Source organism: Microsporum canis, genomic scaffold (assembly GCF_000151145.1).
Source record: "Microsporum canis CBS 113480 supercont1.8 genomic scaffold, whole genome shotgun sequence".
Classification (NCBI taxonomy): domain Eukaryota; kingdom Fungi; phylum Ascomycota; class Eurotiomycetes; order Onygenales; family Arthrodermataceae; genus Microsporum; species Microsporum canis.
In genome coordinates, this window is record NW_003299162.1 from 524,646 (window position 1) to 537,689 (window position 13,044).

Below are 13,044 nucleotides of genomic sequence, written 5' to 3' on the forward strand. Positions count from 1 at the left end.
CAATAGTCTTATTATCATTAAAATATGAGATGCTCCGTTGGATTTACTTTCCCCCTTTTTGGAAGTCGACAGGATATGTGTTAGGAACTTGGTGTATCGATGAGTAGTTATAGAGCAGATACGTAACAAGCAATGGAAATTCGAGAATGGCTTCAACTCCCAAAGTTTTCCTATTGGTTCTTTTTATATCTTCCCTATGTTGCCAAATCTCTATCTCGTGAATATCTGTTCTGGCTCCGTTTTACACCTAAAATCAATGTCTCATACATCGGTTTTAGCCTCATTAAGTAATCACACGCTAACCGTACCGGGATATCACGTGACTCACTCGTATTTTATTTAATCCGTTATCATGTGACTTAGGCGCGCTTCCAAGAGACGCGAAAAAAGTTGCAAAGTTCAAAATATCAACAATTGATGTCAAAATCAACAACACTGTTCAGTTAGCGCGTCTTCTTTCACCAATTGTGATATATTTACTTTCTTATGCTAGTTAAAGTCTATGATTATAGTTCTTCATAGCGTCAGATTGTGCAGACCAAAGTGCCATTTATTGGCCTATACCCTCCCGTTTGTCCATTCCTATTCATCAGTGACACGGCTGATACCGAGCTACTACATGATGAAAAGGATCTCAGTTGTATTAGCGGACCGCCTTTAAGCCGAAGACTTAAATGAGTGTTTGTCAGCATAATTGTTTTTCTCTTTTAGTGGGAAATCGGCTTGATATTCATTTTATACCAAGGACATTCAAAGTAGTCGTCCTTCTCCCTATATGTTATGACAAAAACATCAAGGACGTGTTATCCAACTACTTTATATCTTTAGCCTGCCGGAATTTGACAAAGCCAAAGAGAGAGAAGAACACCTTGGAATGTGGTCGAAGAGCCCGTTGCAGTATACAATCTTCGGATACTCCAACTTCTTTTGCCGGCCTCTGTGTTGCTAACAATCTCTGTATTAGCCTTTCTTCTGGAATTCACCAGGCCTCACTGCTATTTAAATGAAGTCAAGGTCCTCCATTAACTTGTCTTTTCTGTCACTCTCCTTTCGTTCTTTTCTTATCCGCCTACCTACCCTTCACTTACCTGCTCAGAGAAGGGGTGAGAGTCATTGTCTTATCTGTTACAACCGAGGATTTGCTACGTATCTAGAGAATACTCCACCGTTACGTGGGAATCCTTCTTCCTCCCTTCATGAGTGTCTTTCAAAGCTACGGAATACATGCCTATCCAATATCTCCCTACTGATAAAGTTGAAAGTCTGCACCCACTTTACTAACACCATGGAACCCGAATACGTTCAATCTGAGTGTCGGTTCCCAATTCTGCAAGCTTTAGCCGTTAAGCATCGGGCAGAATGTGACTTACACCCGGAAGATTCTCCCAACTGCAATGTCCTCACGCTAAAAGGTGATCTGTGTCGTTATAAAGGCAGAAATGGGGTGGAACCAGATGGAACAATCCCTGGAAGATTGCCAGTGTGTGGGATGCATCGCCCATTCGCCCCATCCTCTGGCCGATGCAAGGCAATTTTATCCTGTGGTTTCGAATGTGCACGGCTGTTCAAATGGAGCCCAGGTGAAGTTCTGCTATGCCCTGACCATAGAGATATACCACAGCCTTGCTACTTTATGAAACTCCCTGCAGAACTGAGACTGAAGATTTATCAGCAGCTGTTTCTTGAACCGCTACCCCATAAGCGGTCATACTCTGACACTCGCACCCACAAAGGCAACCGTACCAGCATTCTCCGTGTCAATCGCAAGATAAGCGAAGAAGCCGCATCAGTGTTTTACGGATACCCCAAGTTTACAATTGAAGTGGGCCCAGACGAGATATATATGGCTGGTGATCTATGGGAGTGGAACTACTTTAAAAATTTGCTGAGGGAAAAGCCCCGGCTTGAAAAATCTGATGCATTCCCATACCGCCCCATTGCCCTTCTAGGAGCTCCCAAACACCCTTTTCTTAAATGTACCACCATAAAGATGCCCATGGGCAAGGTGAACTTCTCAAGGATGAGATCTTTCCATATCCATATTCATCTCACACACCCTCAGAAAAAGGCTCGGGCCAACCTTCCAGACTACTCCTGGGATAGACAAACCAAAAATTCTTTCCACATGGTTGCGGACAATTTACAAAAGCTGGAGGTCCTACTGAAGTTGGTCAAACCCAATATTCACAATCTATCGGTTTCCATCCAGATCGATTATCACTTCTCTGGGGGATTGGCGGAAAAGCTGGCGTATTCAGTCAATGCCCTCCGATGGATCAGTGGTCTTCAATTCGTTACGAACGTCTCTATTCAGACTGTGGAGTTGGGTAATGAGCCTTTCAGCCTTCTCCCGCAGAACGCCTACAAGCCATGCCCGATTCGACCGACTTTGATTCCCTTCAAAACCGCTCAAATAACCAAGGAAGAGATGCCGATATACAACCTATTCGTATCGGAACTCTCAATCTGGAAGAACCTGGTTTCATCTAGGGGTGGTCGCATAAGCAAAAGCCGAATCATGCTCGCGTTTTTGAAGCTGGAAAATCTGCTCTGGACATTTCAGGCAGCTAGAGTTCGCCAGTTTAGAGAAGACGATGATACGCTACCTAACCTTATCTATAGAGCCAGGAACGCACTTCATGAGGAGGATCTCGAGGCTATGAATGTCATATGCAAGGAAGCCGTGAAGCACTGGTCCGACCACGTTATCAAAGAGAAAGACCTGAAACTATGTGCGTGGGGGGAATTTATCGCGGTAAATGCTCTGACTTCGGCCCGAAAAACCCCTTCTCTGGGCGAATTATTGGAAGCTATGGAGGAGATGGGTATCAGCACTTCGATCATACCTGACCCTAGGAAATAATATTTTGTCTAACACTAACGTCATGGCTTGGTCTGGGCTGGATAATCTTACCTAGATACAAATTGGGATGGTGTAATTGGACGGGCCCCATTCACTTCTTCCCCAGTCACTACTTTTTCTATTTTCTATGTTTACTATTGCATAATGCTTTACTTGGGATTGTTGCTCTTATTTCTCTTGCCTCTATCGGGAGCCGCATCCAAGTTGAGGTTGTCACAACGCAAACAGAATATCATGTCAGATAAATGGATGACACTAGGCGGATAATATGCAATGTTTTACAATCAATTCCTCTTTGCCTAGAAAGAATAGTATAATCAAGGTGCACGAGCCAACGATACTATGTTGCACGGCCTTTTGAGGCTTAAAATGTAAATTAGACGAAGGGTTGATTTGTTTTACTAGAAGAGGGAGGGGATAAGTATACAGTCTCTGGTTTCTTTGCAAGGCTACAAGTATAAAGATAACAGGGGGGAATCGCTTCAAGACACTGCACTGCCATCCTCAGTCGAAACGGGTACAGGATCATGTATATCTCTGGCAGCTATTCCTGAAAGCGAACAATCATGCCCTGGGAAATATCATCCTCCACCCCAGATGAATGGAGAATAGATACCAGGAATCCATGCGTGTCCGTGCCCGTGATTAAACCGAAGCACAAATCTCCTCCGTTTCTCTATCTGAAGCGATGCCAGGCAAACAAGTATACAGACTGGAAAAAAAGAGCTCGAACTTCGCCCACCCGAGTGCACGACAGTCAACAGTTAAGACATTTGATGTGAAGGTCGAAGAGTAGCAAAAGAAGTCAAAAGGTAGGAAGCAAGAAAAGCAAAGATTCTGATTTGATTGCCAGATATCCGGAACTCCCGCCATCCATCATATTTTGTGCCAACCTAAAGACAAGTCGGCATGAGAAACAAGAAGGAAACAGGTGATGATCTCCATCTTCTATCTGTCTGGTATCATCGAGCAAGAATTCGAAAGCGGAAGCATGGAATTCAGGATAGTAGGAGAAAAAGAACCGACAACGACAACGCTGCCATATTGCATTAAATAAGCTTTTTCACATTTTTTTGTAGTGGGAGGAAATATGCTGTTGGGTATGGTGCGGTGAGGGAGAATGTGAGGTCTGCGGGCGGTTTGCCTTGTTCGTCGTAAAAAAAGCTATTTATGACACGTTCCATTGTTGATCTTTTTTCATATCCCGTTTTTTTAACACATTTTTTGAATTGGCGTTAAATTCGTCCTCTACTTCCTCCTGAATGAGCATCCCTCCGTCAATCTGGCCTTACCGCCGGTGGGTTGGCAAAGGACGGTGGAGCATCCGGCACAGATGACGACTGTCTGGGCATGGGAGAAGACTGTGGTGATTGTGAAGCAGCCGGGGCACTTGACGTCCATGAAGAAGGATCGTGGAGCAGGCACGAGGGTCTATATTGGGTTAAACGTCGACATGTTAGATATTTTCGATGCTTTCTTCCAGGTATGTATGATTTCAAATTTTTGACCGGTCGACGGGGAGGATTATGCGACGGTGCCGGAAAAGCACATACCTTGAGCTTGTGCTTGCGAGCCTCCGACTGAGGCTGGGGGTTGAGGAGGTCGACCGCGAGAACCTATTTATCGATATCCGTTAGCACTTCTCTTGCTGCTCTATAAGCCCCAGCCAACACCACCGTAGGAGGTTGACTCATGCAGCTCGTCTCCACGCGACAAGCAAGCAGGAGGTCTCGAGACATACCATGTTGACTCAATATGTCTTGTCTGGAGCAGGAGAGGTGACGGGGTTGTGCTTCTGGAGGTGGTTTTGCGAGAGAGTCGACGGTCGAGTAGGAGGACGAAGAGGAAGAAGCAAGATCGTGTGAGAAGTTGCAAGTTCGCACAAGAAGAAAATTCGACGTTTTTTCGCCCAAAGAAGCAGAGTTTGTGCTGAGGTCGCTTAGCTAGCCTTTTTGGGTTAGCGCTTATATAAGACACGCTAGTCTGTTTTGGGAAGGACGACCATCTAGAAAAAGATGAAAACATTCAAGACGACAGAAGAAAGACGATGATAAGACGATGATGAGGAAGACGATGACGAGGAAGACGATGACGAGACGCAGCCGTGTTTGTTGCTTGTTTAGATGGTTGTTGTTGAAATGATACCCAGAGTTTGCTAGGCACCAGCAAACTAACCCAGATGAGACTATATAAGGGAGCTCTCCATGTCGAGAGCATGAGATATTTCATCTATATCGAACACATTCGATACCCCCATCTTACCTGTGAACACTGGGTATTACGCTAAATACGCTGAAGTGCCAAATTATAGCTTGACTGGGTTACCATACGAAAGCAAGCTTCAAGACTCCAACGGAGTACTGCACTCTTAAACATCCATAGGAAAGTCCCCGTTGAACATCTCCCCTGATTCCCACCAAACATTGAACACTTTGTCTGCAGGTTTGCCGAAAACCATACATAAAATGAGTGATCGGATACAATACTTTGCTTCCAGGCGTCCTACGGGAACGTCCTATACTCACAGAGCGCCCCAGCCATTTACCCCGGGCTCGTCATCTCGAGAGCTGAGAGGCCTTCAGGGGCAAGGAAGTGGCCGATATGTTAGAGGATCGTATACGCTGCTGCCTGGTTATAATATACACCAGATCAATGGCCTCTTGGCCAATGACGACCGCAGTGGGTTTCTGCTAGCAATACCACCCGAGACCCCACTGCCCGGCTACTCTACTGCTCGTATATCTTCGATGAGCGCAGCTGCTCCTGGAGCTGAGCCAAGTCCCGCACGGGCAGCAACAGTAACAGCAGCCAGGGTGGCGGGTAACGCTACCACAGTCACTGACCTCGAGTTGGCACGAGAGGCGCAAGAAATCGAAATTGCCATCCGGAACTCACTAATGGATGACCGCCATCCAGTTGTCAACGTTCTCCGCGATCAGGTATATCATGGGAATACGCCTGCTGACGGGGCCATTGCATCTTCTCACCCCGCTCAGCCACAACAAGGTTTACATTCAGCTTGGAGATTGCACAATGAAAATCGGGAAGGGTACATAACCAGAAACCAACAGAATGCAGAGTCGCGGCCCGCCATGCTACGCTCATCAACACGAATGGTTACATGCACTCTTTGCAATGGTAGTCGAGCGGTGCAGCAGGATGCAGCTAATGCCGATGGCATGCCCGTCTGTGAGAAGTGCTGCGATGAAATGATGCAAGCTGAGCAGTCGAGAGCGGAAATGTCTGAGAGGGGGGCGGGTTCGCTTTACCTGACGTTGTTGTAATGGCATACGGGAAGCGAAAGGGGGTGCAATTGGCCATTTCTTCATATCAGGTTTCTCTAAATTTGATTGCAACAATAAAAAACTAGTCCATGGTAAGCGGTCAATTGGTGCTGACTCTTTATCAAAGTATACCTGCTAGAGACTCGAGTGTTTTAGTCGTTGATGGTTGGCGGTCTTAGGAACCTACACCACCGCTTATTATCATTAACACAGCCGAAGCTAATAAAGAATAAATTTGAAAAAAAAGACAAAAACACATACGAAAGTCGGGATTCGCTGGTGGTCACCCACCCAACTACTAACCGACCGGCAAGTGGCTTAAGTACAGCTGAGCGGACGGGAAGCTCTGTTTTCCACTTCCTATGTTCGTATGTGCTAGATACAAGGACGACAAGGTAGATATGGACTCTGCTTGCAGTTCTAGTTGTCAAACAGCTATATAATCGTAGTTAACTATACCTATGCCCAAATCTGAAATTGAAGCATCGATTTTATATGGCAACCCGACTCTAATCCAAGCGAGCGAAACATGTAATATATTCGTCTGCCAACTCCTTGCCTCTTAGATACTCTGATCCAAACCCCACGCTAAACGGACCGTCTAATTACAATTGCTCTGAAGATATGGATATTTCGGTTACTACTTCGAGAGATAGGATGCCCTAGCTATTAATTTAACTGACCTGGATACGATAGGGGAACGGTTTGGATATCCCTTCTCGCAGATACTATCTATCTTTGTATAGCGACGGTGGTAGACTCTTGGGTATATTTCGTCGGGAAATGTTGCAGTTTATAGACGTAAGCTGTAGTCAAGAAGCGGTCGTCTGTTCGACGGCCTGCACGGGACATGCATGCCTCGCGCATAAACGGTAAGCGAGCCATTCTAAGGATTTTTGGCTTTCGGATGATCCACGTTGTCGATGCAGGGATACTTGATTGTCAGGCACCAGATATCTAAATAATCACATATGCTTGTGATCACATCAAACTAGACGTTGTAACAGTAGTTAGTAACCGACCAAGAAAAGTAATATCCAACGCTGTCCAGGATAACTCACGACAAAGCTTCCGTATACACCAACGGCAAGGCCCAAACACGCATAGATGAAAGCAACCTGGTTCGGCCCTGAGCCCAGAAGGCTGTTCTCCCAGAGCCCGAGCCTTGGGATCAAACCATCGATAACGGCCACGGCAAGTGGGATCACAAGCACGTTCTGGTACGGAAAGTCAAGCTTCACTAAATGGGCAACGATCATCTGTCCAACCGAGTAGGCGTTAATGAGGCCACCAAACATGACAACGGGGATAAGGTGGTTGTTCAGGATTTCCGGATTCATGTATAGGTACGGTACCAGAAGCGTCCATGGAGCTATCGCGGGCAAAAGACCGAGTAGTGGTTTATATTTGCTGTCTTCACCACTGTCCCTGTTGTTGCCAGTAGATTTTGTGTCCAGATAAGCCTGTGGATCCAGCCGGTGTTCGGCTCTGCGTTTCTCAACGACCTGCAGTACGTTTGTGATGCTGGTAACGGTGGAGAAGAGGAGCACGACACCACCGTAGATCAACCACCAGGTGGTAAAGGGGAGATTGTAGGTGGATTCGGAGATTAGGGGGATATACGGTATACCGAGAGTCGATAGCATAGGCTTGTGCCAGAAACTTCCGCCCCCAAGGAGAGCTGTTGTAAGGAAGACGAAGCAGAGTGATAGGATACCTTCGACTGGGCCAGAGACGATACCAAGTGTGAGGACGTGAGTGTGGTATTCCTCCCACGTTTGGACGTAGAATGTGAAGACGGCTGGCATCCGTTAGAACTGATGGTCTAGTTTCTATCTGTGGGATACAAACATACCGCCAAAAAGAGTGAGAACAGTTGCCCAGCTCTGTCCTAGATTCACTGCACCGGCAAATATGAGTACTCCAAGAGCAGTGTTGCAAGCATCGACGCCTGCGCGACTAGTTAGTAAATGACTATCTTGTTGATAAACAGGGCAATCTCACCGTGATCGAACAATTCTCCCAACGGCCCGCTCTGTTTTGTTCGTCGACTATCCCACTAGTCAGCATGGCACTATATCAGCAGGACACGATGACCAAAACATACGCTTGAGTCCCGTCAACGGCGTCAAAGGTCTGGTATAAGAACAGGCCCACAGCCCAGCTGAGATATACCCAGGGGGGACAGTCCTTGTCTAGGGTCGGGTTATACCAAAGCAAGGTCAGAAAATTCACAACCACAAATGAAAACCCCGTTAATGTGATCTGCATTAATCTGGTCAGCGTTCATCCAGCTCGTCGTTGTGATAGAAGGCCTTCTTACAAGATTCGGTCTATGTAGCATGTCAGCAGAAGCAAGATGAGGACTTGAAATGAAGCCATTGACTTACGCCATCGACATGGGAAAACAATTAATCACATAATTCGTATAAAATGGCTTCAGAATGTATTTTGATGTCAACGACTTATCGACAGAGGCGTATTTGTACTGCTTCAAGCCGTCGAGGGCCTGGGCTCGAATGTAGGTCATCTCACACTCCGTCTATGAATTAAATATAATAACCGAGCAAGAGATAATGAATAAACCGCAGATACGAAGGAGATATTAAAGCGTTTCCAAGAAATCTCCCGATATTATGTTCAAATCTCAGGGCGGGGAGTCGGAAAGGCGGTGGTTTTGTATATATGAAGACTCTCGGGAAGCTCCCGAATATAGAAATATATCTCTTTATCCACGCCAACCCGGCAAAGATGAAAGGAGAAACGACGCCGTGAATGTATAAACGCTCTGCCTGGTGAATTGCTTGTCACTTTGTCGGTTATTGAAGAGTGAAGGAAAAGAGAGGACAAGACGAAGATGAAAAAAAGTGACGTTTTTGTGTTGAGAAGCCAAGAGCAAGATCGCCTTGGCAGGGACTGAGCGCGGCGTGGAAGATATCAAGATGAAGGGGACGAGACTGGTTGCACTACGAGGAGATGGTAGGACGAGTTCGTATTTGTTATATATTCATGATAAAACAAGCCCGAGTATGACAGATATGCTATAAGATATACATGTAAAAGGGAGAAACACAAAAAACGGGCCCAGAACTCGGTGCTATTGCTACTCCTGCCTTCGTCCGTGATGTTCGACGGAGAAGATGCTTCTCTAACTCCTCAAAGGTATCATGACCGGAAAGATGCCACCCTTTCGTCATGCTTCATTCTAGATTCTTGTGGTCGTGAAGAAACCGGTATCATGCTATTCTAGACTTCGAAAGACTGGGCCTAACCGACAGGGCTCCATGGCATGGGGATCAGGATCCTGCTCTTCATCGTCTGGATCAACGGTACGGTCTTGTGTACTGTATCGGCCCAGCCCTCGAGCTCCCACGACTGCTCACGTCTCTTCTTCCGCTCTTCCAAGTCCGCGAACTGCCAGAGATGGTGGACGGTGTTGAGGTCACCGATCTGCACGAACCATGCACCGACTCCTTCCATGATCTGGCGTCTGGCAGCAAGACCGCGTCTCCAGTGGCTCTCCCACTCTAGGAGGTTGCCTGGGTGTAGGGTGTACGATCGGAGCTCGAAGACGCCTCCTAGGCGACGGGGAGGCGTGGTAGGCCAGAAGGAGAACTCTTGCATCAGCGAGGTGCTCTTGCTCTTGATTAGGGTCTTGAGTTTACGGTCGAACTCGACAAACCCCGGCTGTTGCCCGATCTCATGCAGGGATGCGTGGTAGCCGGTGTATCTCTGGTACTCCCAGATGTGGACTATACAGTATAGAATCAGTATCAAGAAGGTCAAGGCAGAAAGAGGGCGGGTAAATACCAAAGGTGTCGTTGTCTCCAACTTGAGTCCGCCAACTGCCGACCAAATTGACTCTGTTCTGCTCCATGCCGGCCATCTTGGGGTACCATTCGCCAACCAAGCCTACATACTCGTCGACCTTGTCGGGCTTGACCTCGTGGAAGACAATCGAGTGTACGTATTTCCCTCGTGCCAAGACTTCGGAGAAGGACCGCTCGATATCCTTGTCTAGCTGTTGGCCCTCCTTGGTGCCGTAGATGAGACTGGACAGACGGCCACGGCCAGCGTTTTGGTTGTTTTCAGCCTGTTGCCGCTCTCCTACAATTCGGTGGGTGGACAGTGAGCCTAGTGCCTGGCGGTCCAACGCGGACGCAGCATCAACGACAGTAGCAGCAGATCCACTCGCATTGCTCGCAGCTGGAGCAGTGGGAGATGATGACGCTGAGGCAGGGGATTGGGCAGAACGAGAGGAAGGAGAAAGAGGGGCAGAAGCATCAAGCGACTGACTGTCTTGCTCTGCTTTTCTTTTCCGAGCAGCTTCTAGATTGTCACGGAACTCCTTCTGGCGGGTGTTGAACGACGACGCATTGTCTGGGGTGATGTCTCTGATAGAAGGCGCACGCAGCCGGGTACAGGAGGTGCTGAATGGACGCAGGAGAGAGGGAGAGGAGCGGGATCGAACGAGACGCGATGCCAACATGATGACGGGTGGCACGCGAGCGAAATGAACGGCGCCGTTTGAGGGAGAGAACGTAGCCGGTGAGAAGATGGGGATTTAAGGGCGGTAGAAGATGGGGAGGGGACAGCAGGAAAAAGAAAAGAGGAACGCTAGTATCGAGATCTTGCTGTCCTTATTGCGGTTTTCTCGGAACGAGTTGAAGGAGACGAAGAAGAAGAAGAAGAAGAAGAAACGGAGCAAGGCTTTGAAACTGCAAGCTGCTGTATGGAAAGAGGGGGAAAGCTAGCTCAAGGGCAGGGATGGTCAAGTAACTATATAAGTATATACGGGTGTAGCACGCAGGAAGCCGTGCGCTCGCCCGATAGAAGCGTACAGGCAAAAAGAAGGCAAAGTCCCTGGCAAGACGAAAGAAAGACGACAACTTAGGCCCTTTTTCCTCTCTCGACCAGCCGTCAGAACGCGCGAAACAGCAAAGAAGATGAAGTTGAAAAAGGTCGAAGTTGAAGTTCGAAAAGTTGAAAAAGAAAAAGAAAACAAAACAAATGAAGTCACGTGATATTAAAGCGGGAAGACCCCAGACGCTAGTCCTTTTAGGGTTAGATTAGATATTACGTCATAAATATCGGATATAAGTTGTTCCAGAGATTAGTCAGCAAGAAGCAAAAAAAGGGACAAAAAGAGACACTCAAGATATCAAGAGAGAGAAACAACAGTGAAAGCGGTTTGATACACAGAGAACGGCTATTAGTTATTGACTGACACCATAATGACAAGTCCACAGCATCCCCCCCTTGAGCTACGAGGCGTCTGCCACCACAACTCACCCCCACTTCGGCACATGTCTGCCGCAGGAAGTGGTCTCCTGTCTCAAGAACTCTAGATTCGTATGCATTACCGCTTAGCCTGGAAAGAAGGATGACATGCTAACGCCTTGTCAGTTACATCTTGCTACCTGTGATGGCCTCAATCCTCACATCTCCCTGATGAGCTATACCTTCCTCCCTTCCACGCCGTTCAACCCCACCACGCCAACCATCATAATGACCACCAACCCTTCGTCCAAGAAGACACTCAACCTCCGCTCCAACCCACGCGTATCTCTCCTGGTGCACGACTGGGTCTCTCACAGACCGCCTACCCGGAACCGTGATGCCGGACGAGACGGGTCTCCGCCCCCCGCGGCCACGCAGTCCAGCCTCGCCGCCCTGCTGCTGAACATCAACACCAGCGCCATGAGCAGCATCAGCACTACGATAATAGGCGAGGCCAGGGTGCTGGACACGGGCAGCGAGGAAGAGAAGTGGTGCAGAGAGCGGCATCTGGAAAACAACACGTTTATCGCCGACGAGGTGGGGGTTGGTGTGTTTAGCGGCCGCGGTCAGGCGCGGCAGGAAGGCGCTGAAGAAGACGAAGATGAAGTAGGAAGACGCCCCTCCATCATGGATGATGATGTCAATGTGGTGGTGGTTGCCGTTAAAGAAGGGAGGATCGCCGATTTAAAGGGTGGGGTGAGGGATTGGGCAGTTGTGCCGGAAGGAGAGGAGCAGCGGCAACCGAATGGAATACCCCCGTCATGACATGACGCAACGGCCGATGAAAAGCAGCAACAAGCAAAAAGAAAAAATTTTATAAGGTATCAATCTACCAAGTTTAAAGGTTGCAATATTGAAGGATCCTCCGTTTAGTGCTGATCTATGAACTCAGATTTCCCAAAACACCAGGCATGGACCATACGGACCCTTATCTGTTCATATCTGACGCTTCGCCTGCTTCTACCACTGCTCAAGTCTAGGCGGATCTATCACATACTTTGGCGTATCTATTTAGCGAAGGCTATACAACGCAATATAAGCGACGGTAATTTGTTGTTTCGCGAATGTTCCTCCAATATCACGCGAGCGAGCATTATATACCGGGAAGCCGATACTATACACTCGGAACACCCTCCGTACAAGGTAGTCCTATGAGATCACTTGAAAAGAAAAAAAAAAGTTCGCATGACTCGACGCACTACCGCCTTAGACGACTGTTAAATACATGTTTTTCGCAGCAACAGTTCCAAAATAGAAGTTCTCCACGCGAAGCACTGTCTAGTGCTATCTCGCTCCAACAGGGATCTGTCTCCTGAAACCCACCAGCATCTCTCGCTCTTTAGCAAAAAAAAGAGGGCCCTCGAGGACGCAAATTCCTTAATCGGGGTAAGTGGGCTGGACCATCGGGTATATATACATTGGCCGATTCCCAATGATGGAGAACACTGGGAGGGCCCTTTTCAGAACATACATTATCTTGTTAGCTGCCCACAACTTTCAGGAGACCGGATGGAAGAACGAACTGTCATTGCCCATCAACTTCCGAAGTCGCATAGCTTGGCGCATCATCTCCGGCTCTTGGCTTCGCTTGGCTGCTTTTTCACCTGTAGAGCCGTT

General features: G+C 47.7%; 6 protein-coding genes across 6 annotated transcripts; 3 read left to right on the forward strand and 3 right to left on the reverse strand.

Annotated features, from left to right (window-relative positions):
• Positions 1–1,285: 1,285 nt before the first annotated feature.
• Positions 1,286–2,863, forward strand: MCYG_08125 (conserved hypothetical protein; the record flags this gene model as incomplete). Its single annotated transcript, XM_002842996.1, has 2 exons — positions 1,286–1,412; positions 1,434–2,863. 2 exons carry the CDS (start codon positions 1,286–1,288, stop codon positions 2,861–2,863), a joined length of 1,557 nt encoding a protein of 518 aa, XP_002843042.1.
• A 1,123-nt stretch (positions 2,864–3,986) lies between these two features.
• MCYG_08126 (40S ribosomal protein S27) lies at positions 3,987–4,675 on the reverse strand (the record flags this gene model as incomplete). Its single annotated transcript, XM_002842997.1, has 3 exons — positions 3,987–4,294; positions 4,417–4,479; positions 4,605–4,675. 3 exons carry the CDS (start codon positions 4,605–4,607, stop codon positions 4,112–4,114), a joined length of 249 nt encoding a protein of 82 aa, XP_002843043.1.
• A 653-nt stretch (positions 4,676–5,328) lies between these two features.
• MCYG_08127 (uncharacterized protein) lies at positions 5,329–6,147 on the forward strand (the record flags this gene model as incomplete). Its single annotated transcript, XM_002842998.1, has 1 exon — positions 5,329–6,147. The coding sequence occupies one exon, from the start codon at positions 5,329–5,331 to the stop codon at positions 6,145–6,147; it is 819 nt and encodes a 272-aa protein (XP_002843044.1).
• A 1,010-nt stretch (positions 6,148–7,157) lies between these two features.
• On the reverse strand, positions 7,158–8,677 carry MCYG_08128 (aminoalcoholphosphotransferase; the record flags this gene model as incomplete). The annotated part of the gene is made up of 5 exons (XM_002842999.1): positions 7,158–7,948; positions 8,003–8,098; positions 8,152–8,198; positions 8,255–8,422; positions 8,538–8,677. 5 exons carry the CDS (start codon positions 8,675–8,677, stop codon positions 7,158–7,160), a joined length of 1,242 nt encoding a protein of 413 aa, XP_002843045.1.
• Positions 8,678–9,414: 737 nt separating this feature from the next.
• On the reverse strand, positions 9,415–10,636 carry MCYG_08129 (NipSnap2; the record flags this gene model as incomplete). Its single annotated transcript, XM_002843000.1, has 2 exons — positions 9,415–9,899; positions 9,958–10,636. 2 exons carry the CDS (start codon positions 10,634–10,636, stop codon positions 9,415–9,417), a joined length of 1,164 nt encoding a protein of 387 aa, XP_002843046.1.
• Positions 10,637–11,093: 457 nt separating this feature from the next.
• On the forward strand, positions 11,094–12,192 carry MCYG_08130 (conserved hypothetical protein; the record flags this gene model as incomplete). Its single annotated transcript, XM_002843001.1, has 3 exons — positions 11,094–11,167; positions 11,397–11,499; positions 11,554–12,192. 3 exons carry the CDS (start codon positions 11,094–11,096, stop codon positions 12,190–12,192), a joined length of 816 nt encoding a protein of 271 aa, XP_002843047.1.
• Between the last annotated feature and the right edge of the window lie 852 nt (positions 12,193–13,044).